At 36.2% G+C, this 20,254-nt stretch overlaps 1 protein-coding gene and 1 pseudogene across 1 annotated transcript; one reads left to right on the top strand and one right to left on the bottom strand.

Annotated features, from left to right (window-relative positions):
• Positions 1-479: 479 nt before the first annotated feature.
• On the bottom strand, positions 480-1,343 carry LOC109255625 (olfactory receptor 4K3-like; annotated as a pseudogene).
• Positions 1,344-10,944: 9,601 nt separating this feature from the next.
• On the top strand, positions 10,945-11,904 carry LOC109255626 (olfactory receptor 4K13-like). Its single transcript, XM_019430454.2, has one exon. The coding sequence runs from the start codon at positions 10,951-10,953 to the stop codon at positions 11,902-11,904; it is 954 nt and encodes a 317-aa protein (XP_019285999.2). The 5' UTR covers positions 10,945-10,950.
• The last annotated feature ends 8,350 nt before the right edge of the window (positions 11,905-20,254 follow it).

Raw genomic sequence — 20,254 nt, forward strand, 5'->3', positions numbered from 1 at the left:
GATAAATTTATTAATGTTATTAAAATTTAGATAGAACATCTGTTATAAAGGCATAGATGTTGAAGATAGAGTTTGGATTAGGTTCTCTGTTTAGTGCTTGTTATTTCTGTGCCAAGTTCATTAAATTTTGTAATGCTGAGTTTTCTACTGAGAATATGTTAATAATATGCTCTATTTTCACCATTATAATGTTAAGAGAAAACACATGCAAAGTGCCTCATCCATGGTTAAAGCTCAGTAAATATCTGAAAACAACAAAAACCTGAAAATAACAACATACATGAATGGGATTATATTGGAAGGGTTTGTGTTTGGATACATAATTCAGGATGTTTTATTGCATATATATGTTGTGTAGGGAAGGATTGCCAGTTCTCAAGATGTGACTTATATTTCATACAAAATCATATACCTCAGTGTCTTTGGATGATGGTGGGGCAACAATGATGATGATGTCTTTCATGATTGTAATGTTTCAGTTAAAAGGTTGATCTGGGACTCACGTGCTTGTTCTTTATCTTTCTTATTGCTTTTCTCATGTTTTTATTCCTGAATGTGTAGATGATTGGATTTAAAAGGGGAGTGAAAATTGCATAAAACACAGAGAGGATCTTATCTATGGAGATCTTGCTGAATGGCTATATGTAGATCAAGCTGCAAGGTCCAAAGAACAGCACCACCACTGTAATGTGGGCTGAGAGAGTGGACAAAGCCTTGGAAGACCGGGTGGAGGAGCGACGCCAGACAGTAATTAGAATGATGCTATAGGAGACGAACAGAAAGGTGAAACAGAACAAAGTGAGTAGTCCGCTGAATGCAATGACCTATAGCTCCAAGATGTGTCAGTGCAGGCAAGTCTGATGACCTGAGGCAGATCACAGAAAAACTATTCACAACATTGGGACCACATAATGGTAAAGGCACAGTGAACACCATTTGGCTCACAGGGTGAACAAAACCAGTGGTCCAGGACAGAATTGCAAGTCCGATGCGAATACAATGGATCATGATATTTTTGTAATGAAGGGGTTTGCAGATTGCAGTGAATCTATCAGTTGTCATGGCTACAAGCAACATCATCTCACTTCCGTGTAAAAGGTGAAGGAAGAACATCTGGGCCATGCAGTTTTATAGGACATAGCCTTATATTCACTAATTAGGTCATAGATCATTTTAGGAGTAGCAAAGGAGATCAGGGACTTATCAATAAAGGAGAGGTTCTCCAGCAGGAAGTACTTGGGAGAGTATAATTGAGGGTCCAGTTTTACTACAAAGATAATGAGGTTACCTAATACAGTGACTGTATAGATAATGGAAAAAAAATAAGCAAAGCTGTCACTCATGAAACTCTGTGAGGCCCAGCAAAATAACCTCAGACACCATGGAATGATTTTTTTTCTCCATTTGTTTGATTGTTAGTATATGAAACCTAAAAAGAATAAAGTCTATGAGTTAAAGTTAATATTCACTTAATGTTGCTTCCTAAAATCCACCAAAAGGTGCAAAAAAATATCAAAAGTATTGAACAACATTGAATCCAAAAAAATTCTTAACGTTTATTTATTTTTGAGACAGAGAGAGAGCATGAATGGGGGAGGGTCAGAGAGAGAGGGAGACACAGAATCCGAAACAGGCTCCAGGCTCTGAGCTGTCAGCACAGAGCCCGACGCGGGGCTTGAACTCACGGACCGTGAGATCATGACCTGAGCTAAAGTCAGACGCTCAACCCACTGAGCCACCCAGGTGCCCTTTTAAAAATTTTTTTTAACATTTATTTATTTTTGAGACAGAGAGAGACAGAGCATGAACCAAAAAAAATTTTTAAAAAGAATGGACATAATTTCTTACCAAAGGTTACAAGGAACTTCTGTCATAGACCAAGATGCCTGAAGAAAATTGAAGCCAACAATACGTAACTCATATCTGCACTAATCTTGAGTAAAGTGGTATCTGAGTTGGTAAAGAAATTTACAAGTTCCTTGCTCCCTTTTTAGAGGATAAGGAATAGATTTTTTTGGCCCTCCATGGGCAAAGAGGAGGACACTTTCCTCTTGAAATCTGTTTTTAAAATGCATAATAGTAAGGGGCATATCAGTTAAGGAGAGGCCAACTGGTTTTCTAACTGAAAAGCAGGACCAAGAAAAACAAAATTAAGTAGATGGAATATAGAACATTGAGAATCTAGGAGTCAGTCCTGCAAGTGCTGCTGAAAGTCAGGAGAGCAGCAATAATAAACACTCTGAATTTTAGACACTTGAATCTATGGCCATATGGAGATGGCTTCTTACCTTCATTTACATAAGGTAGAATAAAGGCTTCGATATATGGGCTCTGACTTTACCTCCCTGCCTATGAATTGAGTAGATTGGAAGGTACAGTACTCAGACTTGGCACAAACGGATGCTTGCTGCTGGCTTTTCACTGTCTCACTTAATTTACTTTTTCTGTCAAGTGGCTGAATGTTCTAACAAATTTAGTATAACATCCATATCATTTATAAGGATAGTATAATTGTAGAGCTCTGATAAGCAAAGGGGGGTGTCTATAGGGAACATATCCATGTGGTTGAATAAGCTGGATAATTTTCTTTTGTGGGAGATTGCCTTGGGCACTGTATATTTAGCTGTATTCCCGGCCTCTATTACATGCCAGTAGTATCCCCCTGTGTGTGACACCCAAAAAGGTCGACACATATTGCCAAATGTCCCTTGGTTGAGAACCACTTATATGTCCTATTGGGTCAATAATTAATACAAATATAAATATTTAAATACTAAATATGAAAATTTAAATATATAAAAATTATTAATAATTGGGAGAAGAGTTAAGATACGACCTATAACCAAGAGAAAAAAATCATCAAGAAAACCATATTCAGAAATATTTAGATGATGAAATTTTAAATTAAAGTTTCTGAAATAGATATTTTTAAATCAGGAACTTATAAGAAGAATCATGAGAGAAAAAATGAAAGCTATAAAAAAAGGATGGTATGGAATTTTTCAGGCTGTAAAAACGAGGATAGGAAATGAGAAATTCAATTTGAAAGACAAAGGAACAACAACAACAAAAATCACTCTGGATAGAAAATAGAAATCATTGAAACTAAAGCAAAAGCTAAAAAAATTGTGGAAAAATTTAACAGAACCTCAGTGACCTATAAAAAATATCAAGTGACCTAACACTTGTGGTATTGGATTCAGAGATGACAGGAAACAAATATTTGAAGAAATAATGTTTAAAAACTCTAATGAATAAAGTATCAATTCACAAAACAAAATTAGGTTTGAATTCCTCAAGAAAAACAAAGAAATCACTTCAAGACGTATAATAATTGCTGAAAATGAGCAATTTATAAAATTTCAAAATCCGTCAGGCAAAAAGATACATTATATACAGAAGAACAAAAAATGAACAACTCTACACTTTTTTTAACTATGCAAACTCTACTTAAAATATGAAAAGAAAAAAAAAAACCCTCTCAAACTGGAATTCTATACCAAAATTAAGAGTGAAATAGAAACATTTTTGAGCAGGTAGAAGATGAAATATTTCATGGCCACCAGAAATGTTAAATGAAGCTGTGATGACAATTTATTACATTTATAATATGTACAAATAAAAGGGTGACATAATAATATAGTACAAAGGAGAGAAAGGATAGAGAAGTTCAGTATATGTGAATTGATAAGATATTGTTTGAAGGTATTCTAATGTGATAATTCAAAATTGCATCATATAAACTGTAGAGAAACCATGAAAAAGAGGAAGTGGGCCTGGATGAGAGAACAACAGAATGGAAGGAAGGAAGAAAGGAAGGAAGGAACGAAAGAAGGAGGGAAGGAAAAGGGAAGGGGAAAGAAAGAAAAGAAAAGAAAGAAAGAAAGAGCAGTTAGCTAAAATAACCTTATATGTCTAGTAGCTACTAGCTTGGACAGCCTAGGTTTAAATGTATTTATTTAGTTTTTGAAAGAGACAGAGACAGTGACAGAGTGCATGTGCACAAGTGAGGAAGGGGCAGAGAGAGAGGGAGAGAATCCCAAGCAGGCTCTGCTCTATCAGCACAGAGCCTGACGTGGAGCTTGGGTCTGGATCTCACAAACTGTGAGATCATGACCTGAGCCAAAATCAAGTCAGATGCTCAACTGACTGAGCCACCCAGGCTTGGACAGCCTAGGTTTAAACCATTTGATTCTTGCCTGGTCAAATCAAAACACAATCCTTGGTTATTGATATAGTTTCCAAAATGAAGCCTGTTGCTGTTTGTAAATCAGCCACAATAAGCCCTAAAGGCAGCAAAACTCTGAGGAAGAGGGTAAGGGAAAATTTGCATGATAGATACTATCAAGTACCCTTACTTAGCATTGTAGGAGGAATTAGGCTTATGGGTCATTGACACCTTTAGATGTTGATAGTCTCTTAAACTAGGGGTCTTGCTATGTGGGCAAATAAATTGGCTGTAGGTAATTGGAAAATAAAACCACTCTCATTTCCAGCTTTCAGTTACACAAACATTTATGGGAACATGGAGGAAAATGAAGACAAGTAATGTAGAAACCACCCAAAAAAGACCTCGTGCTGAGCCAAGAGGTTGGAATGCTAAGGTTTTTGTCAGATACTTTCCCTGAAGCATTTCCTGAACCAGCTACTGGAAAAAATTAAATAAAATGGCATGGAAATATCCAAACAGCAAAAACGTAGGCATACTTCTGTCATACCCACTGAGGCCATTAGTCTAAACACTGTGGACTTAGCGTCCATCTGATGATGATTTTAGACAGATTTCCCTGAAAAGAAGAGTCTGCACAGAGCCAGCAAAGGATTATACTGGACTCCTTCCAGAAGCCTCAGTGGTGTAAAAATGGGAATTTAAAAGAACTGATGCCTATTCAGTTCTAGGATTTGCTTATCCTTTTGTAAGCAATCCTTCTTGCTCAACTATAGACCCCAACAGCACTTTCTTGAGGCATTGACAATGACTGAAACATTCCAGCCCCCAGACCAGAAAAGCCCTGATAACAACACAATGCCTAGAAGACATCCCTCCCATGTCCCCTTCCTTGCCCATGATCAGGAGCTAAACACATACTGATCCCACCTGTGGTTACATGCTCCCTTCCTGCTGTCTTGCATGTACCCCCTTAAACCTCTCCTAGAAAACTCTAGGTGTCTACCTTGCAGGCAGAGAAGTGAGTTAAGGTTTGAGCCTGCCAGCTCATACAGCTGCAGGCACCTGAACTAATTTTTCCCTTTTCCAAACCCTTGTCTCTTGGGTTATTGTCTTCTCTTGCGATGAGTATATCCGAGTTTGTTTGGCAATAGTATTGGCAAACCCAGCCAGGATTTATGCTTTCAACTTGTCCAGTCCACTCAAGGTTCTCTGGGATGGATCAGTTGACTCTAGCAGCTCATCAGGGCTCACCCACTGATTTCCTGAGTTAGTGGCTGGGTGCATGGTTCCTTATTGGTCTTACAGAAGCAGCCACCAAGAATACAGTTAAAGGTTTATAATAGTGGAGATCTATGAGTGCATTTCATGTGGAACAACTCTTTGATCAGAAAAGGCACTTTACTGTTACTAATCTACAAAAAGGACCAAAGAAACATTGAATTACCTGGCTATGTCACATTTCTTATCACACTTGGAGCAGTGGTCCTATTGAAAATGGAAATAGGCAGTTCAAAATTACTTCAGATACAAGTGAAGAGAGGCATGAATGTCTGGCTAATATTATTGGGTAAATATATGTTTCAGGTAGATGTGAAAGACAGCCTAGGGGATACTCCACAGGAAACATTTTTTAGAACTGGAGGTGGGAATAAGGAAATGCGGAGACTGCAATTCTCCAGCTTTATATCTTTATATCTTCTGTTTTGACAGACCCAGTTATGCTTACAATAATGCCAGGCCTAAGTTTAATATAATAATTATGTAAATGGTAACTATATGTTTGTGATTGATCATTTTTAAAAATGTTTATTTTTAAGACAGAAAGAGACAGACAGAGCACAAACAGGGGAGTGGCAGAGAGGGAGACACAGAATCCGAAGCAGGCTCCAGGGTCTGAGCTATCAGCACAGAGCCCGATGCAGGGCTTGAACCCACAAACCAGGAGATCATGACCTGAGCTGAAGTCAGACCCTTAACCAACTGAGCCACCCAGGCAACCCTGTGATTGACCGTTTTTAATATTCTTAAATAAGTTTTATATTAGAACACTCTAGACCTGGTAGTGGGTTTTATATTCCTCTTCCTAACTGTTGTCCATAATAAGTAAAACATACTAGTTTTGGTAAGTATGCAATGCCAGAAAAAGTTTTCTCTTGTAATTCAGGGAAAACAACATGGCATCTTTAATAATTCCCATTGGTATTTGATCATCAGTTGAGTATTGTTAGGTCTCAAAATACGTCACTTATTTATGACCACTCTCTCAATATATATGACTATTTTTGGAGAAAATATTTTTGTCATTCTTTTCGGGAAATACTATTATTTTTGGAAAGACAAGCACTCCAGGTTTCAGTGTGTCTGACTCAAGTAATGTTCTAAAACACTGTAAAACTGGTAAGTCATAGAGGAAGTTTTAACATGCATTAAAAAAATATAGAACCATTTCTAGATTTTGGCTTTTAATCCCATTGTTAATATGCAGAATCAGATGTGAAAAGTCCTTTAGAAGCTGAACACTGATAACATTAGAGAATTCTAGAAGGCATTGTCACTCTAGTTGTCATAAAAGTACAGCATATTCACATTATAAGTGTGATAGCATGGAGCAAATTAAATAATTGAGTACGCTTTGATATACTTCAAGTGATGGTATTTTCCTTTTGTTAAAGAGTTTCCATTTCAAACTTCATAATGTCCATATCATCACCAATAAACATTTGAGAGCATTGTCAATCCATGTCAAACAGTGACTCCTCAAGAAGTAAGTGGCCGAATGAATTCTTTGCTTTTGTTTTCAAAGAAATGTGCTATTCCCTGTCAGGCAGATAAACCTACCCAACCTAACACTTCAGTTTATCCTGTTCTGTTAAGCAAACAAACAAAAAAACATCATCAGCCCAATTAACAAATATCATGTGGACAAGAACATGATTTTTGGCAAACCTGACCTAACCCATAATTGCTTTTATTTCATATTCTTTTGTATTAAGATTACAAGCACTTTTAAAAATACATTTCAATAGACTAAATCACTCATATATTCTCAGGTAATTGGACACATTGTGTTCTGTAGATCTAGCAACTCATAGATCAGTCATAATTTGTGGTTTCATAATTTGATGCCTGTGATATCTTGCAAGTAAGTTTCTACTTCTAGTACTCAGTTCAACTGTATTTTCTGCACATGAGTCTATGAATTAGAATTAAAATGTTGATTTCAAAGTTTATATATTTTTCTCCTCAGCCATTTTATATAGTTAGAAAGTTCCTTATAGAAAGAAGAAAGCTACGGAAATTTCTGTGGGAAAGGGGATCCTAGGCAGGTAATCAAAATGATTCCTTTCAAAGCATGAACTTTTTCTCTTTTCTCTGTCACCCCTTGCCCCCTCCACACAAGATTGTGTGTGTGTGTGTGTGTGTGTGTGTAGGTGGTTTAGAGTTAGAAACTTATATGTGAATGTGGTTTAAAGGAAAATTATAGATTAGTGCAAGTTATACTATGAAAACAAAATAAAAACCATAAAAAGTAGAAAAATTCTTTGACTTTCAATAAACCCATCTATGGCACAGTTACATATCACTGATGCATTTTTCCAAGTATTTTTTTTTAATTTTTTTTTCAACGTTTTTTATTTATTTTTGGGACAGAGAGAGACAGCATGAACGAGGGAGGGGCAGAGAGAGAGGGAGACACAGAATCGGAAACAGGCTCCAGGCTCCGAGCCATCAGCCCAGAGCCTGACTCGGGGCTGGAACTCACGGACCATGAGATCGTGACCTGGCTGAAGTCGGACGCTTAACCGACTGCGCCACCCAGGCGCCCCTCCAAGTATTTTTAAAATTCCTGTCTGCTTTCATTCATTTCATTAGCATCTGTATTGGTGGCCTTAATAACATGTATTATGGAGAATATAAGAGTAATTTGTCTATTTTCAAAGAGCTTAAAATTGATCTGGGGTAAGAATCACAACACTAGAAATGAGAGACCTCAGATTAGAAGAGATTTACGTAGCTCATTTTCTTGTGTTCCTTCAATTTCAGAATATTGGTACCTAATGCACATGGTATACCTGGAGAATAAGTAAATGGTAGATCACATGAAACGGACCATAAATACACTGGAAATTGTTATAGGTTTTACACTAAGGAAAGTTTTATTATATAGATGAGACCATAAGGTGTCCTAAAGGATATGGTTAAATGGACAGAGGAATTTGTGGACATGAAAGCATGTAAGGATAGAAAAAAATGAATGACGAATTCAGAAAACCATGAATTTGTTTTTGCTGAAATAGAAGTTGAATTTTTGCACTATTATAAAACAGTATTGGATGTTTAGGGTGGATGAGAGGCTTATTGTGAAGGCCTTGGTGAACTTGGGACTGATAAGGGAGTTATGAAGCTGCAGGTTTCTTAAGAAGACAATAACAGGATGAAAACAGAATTCTTATGAGAATGTTCAATTCCTAAAGATAAACTGTATTTGTGGGGGAATTACATTATGTATCATCAACAAAATGCAATTCAATATAGCCATAAAATGTTTTGGATTTTCATGTGCTCATAGAAATATATTTTTAATGTATTGACAACCCAAAGAAAATAACTATGCATAAGAACACTGTTCTCTCAATAAATAGTAGTGAATACTATGGTCTTAATAAAAAGCATATAAATGTAAACATATACCAGTACCCACAACAACACACACACGCAAAGAACACACACAATGTACTAATGTGTATATTACTGTTCTCAGAGGATATCCAGGAAACAGACTGTTAACAGTTATCCTGCTGCTCTGTGTGCCATGTGTTCTTTTCCATTCACATAAGCTACTTTGATCCTTTTTAAAAATAAATTAGGGAAAAATAAATATTTCTAACAATTTTATTGCAATGGTTATTCTGTTTCTGTTTAAAAGTGCTTTAACATCCAATTTGACATTTTAAAATAAATATGCTTAAAATTCCTAATTTACATGGATTTTGCTTTAACACTGATTTTAATCTAGATCCTGAATATTCATTATATATTTTATTCATTCATTCACTCCTTCAATAGACATTAGTCAGATGCAAGAATGTATATAAACTATTTCATGTATATTTGAAGTCTATCTTGTTCTCTTCAAGTGCAGTTTCAAAAATGGGATTTCAAAGCGTTAGTATGGATCTTTTAAATATTAGCCATAAAACTGAAAGGAGATACAACTTTTCTTAACATGGAAGTAACTTTAAGTACTTAATGTAACTTTGTACTTTGCATCAGTCCAAGGTTCTCAGAGTAGGAAACTGGCCAGAGAACAAGTTTATGTAGAAAAAATACATCCCCAGTTGGATAAATGTACCCATGAGATTGCCTCAGAGAAACAGATTGTACAACATTATGATGCTTCTTCCTTCTGTTTCTGATGATTGGGAGCATAAATTGCAGGAAATTGATGGCAATATGGGAAAAGGAGATGCAAGGCTATTCCTGGGATTCACATGAGGCACTTTCCCATGAAAGTATTTTCCCCTCTCTGGTAAAAAACAATGGCACAAAAGGAAGGCTTTAATTACTGCAGGAGCTTTTTAAGAACCTAGATAATTGAGGAACTATTACGGTTGAAAATATTTTTTTTAGAACAAAGCCAATAAAACCAGTGTCGTTATAAGGATGGGATGATGGGAAAGCTATGGTATGAATTTAGATGACTGTACTGAAATAATGGTATTTCTATTACCCACATCAGTCAGTTACCTCAATTACCTCATTTTATCGTTTTGAAGCTGTGATAAATAAACATGCACAAGCTAACCGGTGGTCCTCTGTATAGCAATACACAAGTGAATGAATGAATACACACTGAAAAGGAAATAAATTCAGTTCCATTTGGCTGTGAACTTTCTATATCCTTGGTATGTCTTGCTTAAATTCCTGGAAGAGGCATTTGATGTGAATAATGTTAAATATTGAGTGAATAAATTATGCATGACTGATAAATATAAACATATATCTCTATATATGCACACACATATATAAATTGCATGGTTTGACTCTGCTAGTGTACAATGACCATCACTGGTACTAGCTTGAGCTGTGAGGGATTCATTCAAAAATGGAGCAGGGAGGAGAAGAGGTATATTTTTCAGGAGATAGAAGCTTAGAAGTAAGACTTAAGGTATTTATTAATATTTGTTTACCAGAATCTCTTTCAAAATATGAGTCTTTAGAATCCTATCTATATTTTCTGCATATATCATTTCCAGGTTAAGAAATTCAGTATTATTCTGTAAATGTAGAACCCACCATGATCTTATCTTATTTAGGAGATTTATTTACCATTATCTTATTTATGGACTCTTTATAGCACAAAGAGGCATTCAATATCATGGGATTTGATTTTTTTTTTTTTTTATTTTACTGAGGAGGAAATGTAACCCTCAGAAGGAGGTCGTTGTCATATGCTGCCCAATGAGTAACTCAGCTAGGTGTCGTATTGAGGTCTTTGGAATCCAAGTTCACAGTCTATATGATTGTGATTTCATGTACTGTTTTTATTTTTGTCTTTCAGAAATGTATATTCTGAATTCTCCTTGCTATTTGGTACACTGCTTTGGGCCATTTACGATATCACTGACCAACAAAATTTCCCAAAAGTGGGAGGTGCTTTAAGTTCACCTGTCTGAGTATCAAAATTAGACACCAACATGAACCATCCTTTGTGTAAACACAACTCTTCTGCCCACAATTCTTACTCATTTTGATTATGATGACATAAAGTTGATAACATGGAAAGGGTGAACCATTCAGTGGTGTCTGAGTTCATTTTGCTGGGACTTTCCAAATCTCAGAATCTTCAGATTTTATTCTTCCTAGGATTCTCTGTGGTCTATGCTGGGATTGTGTTAGGAAACCTCCTCATCTTGGTCACCGTGACCTTTGACTCACGCCTTCACACACCGATGTATTTTCTGCTTATCAATCTCTCCTGTATGGATATGATCTTGGCTTCTTCTGCTACCCCTAAGATGATTGTGGATTTCCTCCGAAAGCGGAAGACCATCTCTTGGTGGGGATGTTATTCTCAGATGTTCTTCATGCACCTCCTAGGTGGGAGTGAGATGATGTTGCTCGTAGCCATGGCAATAGACAGGTATGTTGCCATATGCAAACCCCTCCATTACACGTCCATCATGAACCCCCGAGTGCTTGGTGGGCTGCTGCTATCCTCCTACACAGTTGGATTTGTGCACTCATCTAGTCAAATGGCTTTCATGTTGAATTTGCCCTTCTGCGGTCCCAACGTGGTGGACAGCTTCTTCTGTGACCTTCCCCTTGTGATCAAACTCGCCTGCAAGGATACCTACATGTTACAACTGCTGGTCATTGCTGACAGTGGCCTCCTGTCCCTGGTCTGCTTCCTCCTCTTGCTTGTCTCCTACACGGTCATCATACACTCAGTCAGGCACCGTGCTGCTAGTGGTTCCGCCAAGGCCTTCTCCACTCTCTCGGCACACATCACAGTTGTGACTTTATCGTTTGCCCCATGTGTCTTTATCTATGTATGGCCCTTCAGCAGATACTCTGTAGATAAAATTCTTTCTGTGTTTTATACAATTTTCACACCTCTCTTAAATCCTATTATTTATACATTAAGGAATCAAGAAGTAAAAGCAGCCATTAAGAAGATAAGAACTCAACACATAAATTCAGAGTCCAGAGTGCTAACCATCACACCATAGAACTCGACATATAAATTCAAAACCCACTTTGTAGATGATGCCTCCAAAGAGATAATCTCTTATTTGGACATTTTAAGGAATGAACTTTTAATGTATTTGAAGTTCTGTATTAGGAAACAGTAGGTGTTTAAATTGTTAATGACAATTTAAGGAATGGACATTTTAAGGAATGAACTCTTACTGTATTTGAAGTTCTGTATAAGGAAACCGTAGGTTTTTAATTGTTAAAGAGCAAACCTCTTGTTTGTCGCTATCACTGGTTAAAAGCATGACATCTACAATCTGGAAGACATGCATTTAAATCCTCTTTTCACTACTTCTTCTCATGCAAATTTGAAAAGAAAAATGAATAAATTCTCTTTCTCTACTTCTTTATCTGCAAAAACTTCTTTATATGTTTCTTTTATTATTTTGGCATGTTTTTAATCTTTACAATTGTTATTTTTACTACTTCTATGACTCTTGTAATTATTACTGCTGCTATTATAGTTGTAGTTATTCCTGGGAATCTGTATGTAGAAAATGTACACAGATGATCCCTCACAGAGCTGTTAGCTGAGTGTCTGAGTAACTACTGTTTGGTGCTAGTGAAGTACGTTTAGTAGGTAATCCCTAGTTAATATGTATTAACTTTTAGTTACTCGGTTGCCCCAGACACAGTGACTCTAACCATTCTTCACATATTTTGTGAGCCCACAATGTGCCAGAAGATTGATCCAGGGTTTCAGGAAGCTTAGAGCCTATGGATGGAGAGAATGAACTAAATATTCAGTCATGTTGTGGCATGTAAAGTACTATGTTACATGGTTGTAAGTCCAATACAATTTTATCAGTAATAACACTAATATTTATCTCTTCCTTGTTTTCTGAGTCCACTGATAAATTGATTCAGAACTTACAGGGGGAAAGAGGTGATACTCCTGAAAAGTCTACAATCAATTCTTAGTACCAGTATCAAGCTTTTTTTTTTCCACTTTTAAAATACAATTTACAAATAGAAAAAAAAAATCACTGTCATTAGTGTACAGTTCTGTGAGTCTTCACAAATGCATAGCCATGTAACCATCACAATGAGAAAACAAGAGAATTTCTTCAACCCTCAAATTCCCCTGTGTCCTTTTGTGGTCTATCCCTCTCTCCTATCTTCTGGCTGTGATAATAGTGATCTATTTTTTTGTGCCTCGTTTTCCTTTTCTAGACTGTCATGTAAGTGAATTCGTATAGTAAGTAGCCTTTGGGCATGGATTCTTTCAGTCAGCATAATGCCTTTGAGATTCATTTGTTAGCAAGTTGTTTTAATCATTGTAAATATATATTACATTTTTAAAAATGTTTGTTTGTTTGTTTGTTTATTTATTTATTTATTTAGAGAGAGGGAGATAGGGAATCCCAAGCAGGCTCACCGCTGTCAGCACAGAGCCTGACACATGGCTCCAACTCATAAACTGTGAGATCATGACCTGAGCTGAAACCAAAAGTCAGTTGCCCAACCGATTGAGTCACCCAGGCACCAAAAATCTATATTACATTTTAATGTCTATTATATAAGTACTCTCATTGCTATTCTTCCTCAAATCATCTTGAAACCAGTTCAGTTATTTATTATTAAGTAGAATGATTTTACTAAACGACATGAATGCAAAATATTATAATTGAATTAATCTCATACACTCATTTAGGTGGAAATATATTCACAATATTGGTCTTTGTTAATTATTAATTTATTATTATTATTTTTTAAATTAAATTAATTTTTTTCTTTTTCTTTTTATAATTTTAATTTTATTTTTTAAATTTACATCCAAATTGTTAGCCTATAGTGCGACAATGATTTCAGGAGTAGATTCCTTAATGCCTCTTACCCATTTGGTCCATTCCCCTCCCACAACCCCTCCAGTAACACTGTGTTTATTCTCCATATTTAAGAGTCTCTTCTGTTTTGTCCCCCTCCCTATTTTTATATTCTTTTTGCTTCCCTTCCCTTGTGTTCATCTGTTCTGTGTCTTAATGTCCTCATATGAGTGAAGTCATATGATATTTGTCTTTCTCTGATTGACTAATTTCTCTTAGCATAATATCCTCTAGTTCCATCCATGTAGTTGCAAATGGCAAGATTTCATTCCTTTTATTGCCGAGTAATACTCCATTGTATATATATATGTATATACCACATCTTCTTTTTTTTTAACTTCATTTTTTATTTTTTTAAAATTTACATCCAAATTAGCCTATAGTGAAGCAATGATTTCAGGAGTAGATTCCTTAATGCCCCTTACCCATTTAGCCCATCCCCCTCCCACAACCCCCCCAGCAACCCTCAGTTTGTTCTCCATATTTATGCATCTCTTCTGTTTTATCCCCCTCCCTGTTTTTATATTATTTTTGTTTCCTTTCCTTTATGTTCATCTGTTTTGTCTCTTAAAGTCCTCATATGAGTGAAGTCATATGATTTTTGTCTTTCTCTGACTAATTTCACTTAGCATAATACCCTCCATTTCCATCCATGTAGTTGCAAATGGCAAAATTTCATTCTTTTTGATTGCCAAGTAATACTCCATTGTGTGTGTGTGTGTGTGTGTGTGTGTGTGTGTGTGTGTATATATATATATATATATATATATATATATATATATATATATATACACATACCACATTTTCTTTATCCATTCATCCATGGATGGACATTTGGGCTCTTTCCATACTTTGTATGTTGATAGTGCTGCTATAAACATGGGGGTGCATGTGTCCCTTCAAAACAGCACACCTGTATCCCTTGGATAAATGCCTAGTAGTGCAATTTCTGGGTCACAGGGTAGTTCTATTTTTAGTTTTTTGAGGAACCTCCATACTGTTTTCCAGAGTGGCTGCAGCAGCTTGCATTCCCACCAACAATGCAAAAGAGATCCTCTTTCTCCGCATCCTTGCCAACATCTGTTGTTGCCTGAGTTGTTAATGTTAGCCATTCTGACAGGTGTAAGGTGGTATCTCCTTGTGGTTTTGATTTGTATTTCCCTGATGATGAGTGATGTTGAGCATTTTTTCATGTGTCAGTTGACCATCTGGATATCTTCCTTGGAGAAGTGTCTATTCATGTCTTTTGCCTATTTCTTCACTGGTTTATTTGTTTTTTGGGTGTTGAGTTTGATAAGTTCTTTGTAGATTTTGGATACTAACCCTTTATCTGATATGTGATTTGCAAATATCTTCTCCCATTCTGTCGGTTGCCTTTTAGTTTTGCTGATTGTTTCCTTCGCTGTGCAGAGCTTTTTATTTTGATGAGGTCCCAGTTGTTCATTTTTGCTTTTGTTTCCCTTGACTCCAGAGACGTGTTGAGTAAGAAGTTGCTGTGGCCACGATCAAAGAGATTTTTGCCTGCTTTCTCCTCAAGGATTTCGATGGCTTCCTGTCTTACATTGAGGTCTTTCATCCATTTTGAGTTTATTTTTGTGTATGGTGTAAGAAAGTGGTCCAGGTTCATTCTTCTGCATGTCGCTATCCAGTTTTCCCAGCACCACTTGCTGCAGAGACTGTGTTTATTCCATTGGGTATTCTTTCCTGCTTTGTCAAAGATTAGTTGGCCATACATTTGTGGGTCCATTTCTGGGTTTTCTATTCTGTTCCATTGATCTGAGTGTCTGTTCTTGTGCCAGTACCATACTGTCTTGATGATAACAGCTTTGTAGTATAGCTTGAAGTCTGGGATTGTGATGCCTCCTGCTTTGGTCTTCTTTTTCAAGATCACTTTATTAGGGGTCTTTTCTGTTTCCATATGAATTTTAGGATTATTTGTTCTAGCTCTGTGAAGAATTCTGGTGTTATTTTGTTAGGGATTGCATTGAATATGTAGATTGCTTTGGATAGTATCTACATTTTAACAATATTTGTTCTTCCTATCCAGTAGCATGGAATCATTTTCCATTTTTTTGTGTCTTCTTCAATTTCTTTCATAGCTTTCTGTAGTTTTCAGTGTATAGATTTTTCACCTCTTTGGTTAGATTTATTCCTAGGTATTTTATGGTGTTTGGTGGAATTTTAAATGGGATCGATTCCTTGATTTCTCTTTCTGTCGCTTCATTGTTGGTGTATAGGAATGCAACTGATTTCTATGCATTGATTTTATATCCTGCAACTTTGCTGAATTCATACATCACTTCTAGCAGTTTTTTGGTGGAATCTTTTGGGTTTTCCATATAGAGTGTCATGTCATCTGTGAAGAGTGAAAGTTTGACCTCCTCCTGGCAGATTTGGATGCCTTTTACTTCTTTGTGTTGTCTGATTGCAGAGGCTAAGACTTCCAACACTATGTTGAGTAACAGTGGCAAGAGTGGACATCCCTGTCTTGTTCCTGACCTTAGGGAGAAAACTCTCAGTTTTTCCCCACTGAGGATGATATTAGTGTTGGGTGGTTCATATATGGCTTTTATGATCTTGAGGTATGCTCCTTCTATCCCTGCTTTCTTGAGGGTTTTTATCAAGAAAGGATGCTGTATTTTGTCAAATGCTTTCTCTGCATCTATTGAGAGGATCATATGGTTCTTGTCCTTTCTTTTATTGATGTGATGAATCACATTAATTGCTTTGCGGATATTGAACAAGCCCTGCATCCCAGGTATAAATCCCACTTGGTCATGGTGAATAATTTTTTTAATGTATTGTTGGATCTGGTTTGCTAATAACTTGTTGAGGATTTTTGCATCCATGTTCATCAGGGAAATTGGTCTATCGTTCTCCTTTTTAGTGGGGTCTCTGTCTGGTTTTGGAATCAAGGTAATGTTGGCTTCATAGAAAGAGTTTGCAGGTTTTCCTTCCATTTCTATTTTTTTGGAACAGTTTCAAGAGAATAGGTGTTAACTCTTCCTTAAATGTTTGGTAGAATTCCCCTGGGAAACCATCTGGCCCTGGATTCTTGTTTTTTTTGTTTTGTTTTGTTTTGTTTTGTTTTTTGTTCTTGGCAATATTGGTCTTTTTAATCCTAGAACAGAGTTTATTTCTGCACCTATTAAGACCTTCATTTGTGTCCCCCAGTAACATTATATAGCTTTCCTTATTATATACTGAAACGATTAAATTTATGAATTATTTCCTTTTATTTATATTTTACGAGGTCATTTTTAATTGTATTTTTTCTTGCTATTTCTGTAATGAAGGAAAGTTATAATTGTATGTATGTTTACTTGAAATTAGCCACTAACCTGAACACTAAATCATTGAAAGTTGAGTCGATTTTCTTGGGCTTAGTATGAAATGTTTCAACCATGATAACCTTATGTTTTCCTATTTTTTCAACATCTTATTTCATACTTTAGCTTATGACATGTCTAGGACTTAATACTTTTTCTGAAATTTTTCCTGAATGCCAGAACAAAATATATAGATGCCATAAAATTTCTGATACATCTCTATTCTAGTGAGGAGAATTATGAATTTTAGTGTCTTACACAATATTGTGAATATTTTGCAAATTTTTATAAAGATGACTCATATTTGGGATAATAAAGACTACCAATTGAACTTGGCTTATTTGACATGGAAAAATTTACTAATTTCAGTGGAGCTCTTGTCAACATTTCGAATGGGTAGAGGTAAATGTTTTTTAGTTGTAGAAGAAATTTAAGGAAATGAATCTAAAGTAGGGGATTAAACAACTCTGATCAATAAAGTTTACAAGAAGCTTGCCTGCCACCTAGTGGCTCCATCACCTGTCTTTTTCCTCTTAGCTTTAACAAAAACTAAGAATTGGGAAGGAGGATTTATAAGTTTGGTCTGGAGTCTTTCCAGTCCCCCAGTAGGCAATCTATATGCAGCCTATAACTTTCAAAGAGGCAGTCAGGCTGATTACCATCTCATCATTACCAAAAATAGCCATTTTCACAGACAGATTGTAATGTTACTTTAAGGACTTTCTATCTGCTAGTACCCTTCAGCTAAGTCCAGAATTCCAGGAGATATCACAACACATTAAGTCACTATGAGGAATTAGAGAATTCTGAAAATGGCAAGGCAGACTAGTACCAAGAAATTATCTATATGTCAAAATCATTGTTCATGATCTTTAAATCTATTTGCTTACCATAGATTTATAAAGCTAAATCTTTAACTTCCCTAAGAGTATGGATGGTTCCAAATTTCAGGAGGAACTAAAAATATATACTACCAATCATCATTTCAATTTGCAAGATTGGAACCCTTTGCTCAGAGTTGCTCCCACAAATGATTTTACTTTGAGCATAATTGGTCAGATAGGTTGATGTCTCTATGGAAAGTAGGACTTGTTTGAGGCTACTAAAGAGAGATCAGCCACTTTCACCACTGTTGTTCAACATAGTGTTGAAGTCTTAACTTCAGCAGTCAGACAAAAAAAAAAAAAAAAAAAGAAAAAGAAAGAAAGAAAAGAAAATGTATCCACATCGGCAAGGAAGAAGTCAAAGTTTCACTCTTCACAGACAACATGATACACTACATGGAAAAAGTGAAAGATTGCACCAAAAAACTGCTAGAACTGATACATGAATTTAGCAAAGTCGCAGGATATAAAATCAACGTAGAGAAATTGGTTGCATTTCTATATACCAATAATGAAGCAGCAGAAAGAGAATTAAGAAAACAGTCCCATTGACAATTGCACTGAAAACCATAAGATAAATAAACCTAAACAAAGAGGTAAAATATCTGTATGCTGGAAACTATAGAAAGCTTATGAATGGAATTGAAGAAGACACACAAAAAAAAAAAATGGAAAAAATCCTATGCTCCTGGATAGGAAGAACAAATATTGTTAAGATGTTGATACTACCCAAGGAAATCTATGCATTCAATGTAATCCTTATCAAAATAACAGCACCATTCTTCACAGAGCCACAGTAAACAATTCTAAAATTTGTACCGCAACAGAATATACCCTAAATAATGAAAGTATTGTTGAAAAAGAAAACCAAAGCCAGGGATATCACAATTCCGGGCTTCAAGCTGTATTACAAAGCATAATCATCAGGACAGTATGGTACTGCCACAAAACAGATGCATAGATCAGTGGAACAGAATAGAGAACCAAGAAATGGACCCACAAATATATGGCCAACTAATCTTCGACAAAGCAGAAAGAATATCCAATGGAAAAAAGACAGTTACACTCAGCAAATGGTGTTGGGAAAACCGGACAGCAACATTAAAAATGAAACTGGACCACTATTTTATACCATACACAAAAATAATTTCAAAATAGGTGCAAGACCTAAATGTGAGACAAGGAACCATCAAAATCCTAGAGGAGAGAACAGGCAACAAACTCTTTGACCTCAGCCGCAGCAACTTCTTACTAGACATGTCTCCTGAAGCAAGGAAAACAAAAGCAAAGTGAACTATTGGGACCTCATCATTATAAAAAGCTTTGCACAATGAAGGAAACAATCAGCAAAATTAAAAGACAACCGACAGAATGGGAGAAGTTATTTGCAAATGACATATTGGAAAAGTTATTATCCATAATCTTAAAGAACTTATCAAACTCAACACCCAGAAAAAATAATCCTGTGAAGAAATGGGCAAGAGACATGAAGAAACACTTTTCTAAAGAAGACATCCAAATGGCTGATACATGAAAGGGTGTTCAACATCACTCATCACCCGGGAAATACAAATTAAAACCACAATGAGATACCATCTCACAACTGTCAGAATGGCTACAGTTAACAACTCAGAAAACAACAGATGTTGGTGAGGATGTGGAAAAAGGGGAACCCTTTTGCACTGCTGGTAGGAATGCAAACTGGTGCAGCCACTCTGGAAGATGGAGTTTCCTTAAAAAATTAAAAATGGAGCTACCCTATGACCCAGCAATTGCACTACTAAGTATTTATGCAAACATTACAAAAATGCTGATTGAAAGGGGCACATGCACCCCAGTGTTTATAGCAGCACTATCAACAGCCAAATTATGGAAAGAGCCCAAATGTCCATTGACTGATGAATGGGTATAGAAGATATGGTATATAGGGGCGCCTAAGTGGCTCTGTCAGTAGAGCGTCTGACTGCAGCTCAGGTCATGATCTCACAGCTTGTGAGTTCGATCCCCATTTTGGGCTCTGTGCTGACAGCTTGGAGCCTGGAGTCTGCTTTGGATTCTGTGTCTCCCTCTCTCTCTGCCCCTTCTCTGCTTGTACTGTCTGTCTGTCTGTCTCTCTCTCTCAAAAATAAGTAAACATTTAAAAAATGTAAAAAAAAAGAAGATGTGGTATATATACAATGGAATATTACTTCGTGATCAAAAAGAATGAAATATTGCCATTTGCAACAATGTGGATGGAACTAAAGTGTGTTATGCTAAGCAAAATAAGTCAGTCAGAGAAAGACA

The sequence above is a fragment of the Panthera pardus genome, unplaced genomic scaffold, assembly GCF_024362965.1.
Source record: "Panthera pardus isolate Hobbes unplaced genomic scaffold, ASM2436296v1 HiC_scaffold_24, whole genome shotgun sequence".
Classification (NCBI taxonomy): Eukaryota; Metazoa; Chordata; class Mammalia; order Carnivora; family Felidae; genus Panthera; species Panthera pardus.

Coding starts and splice junctions, on each gene's coding strand:
- LOC109255626 (XM_019430454.2), top strand. CDS start 10,951: ATGGAAAGGGTGAACCATTCAGTGGTGTCTGAGTTCATTTTGCTGGGA.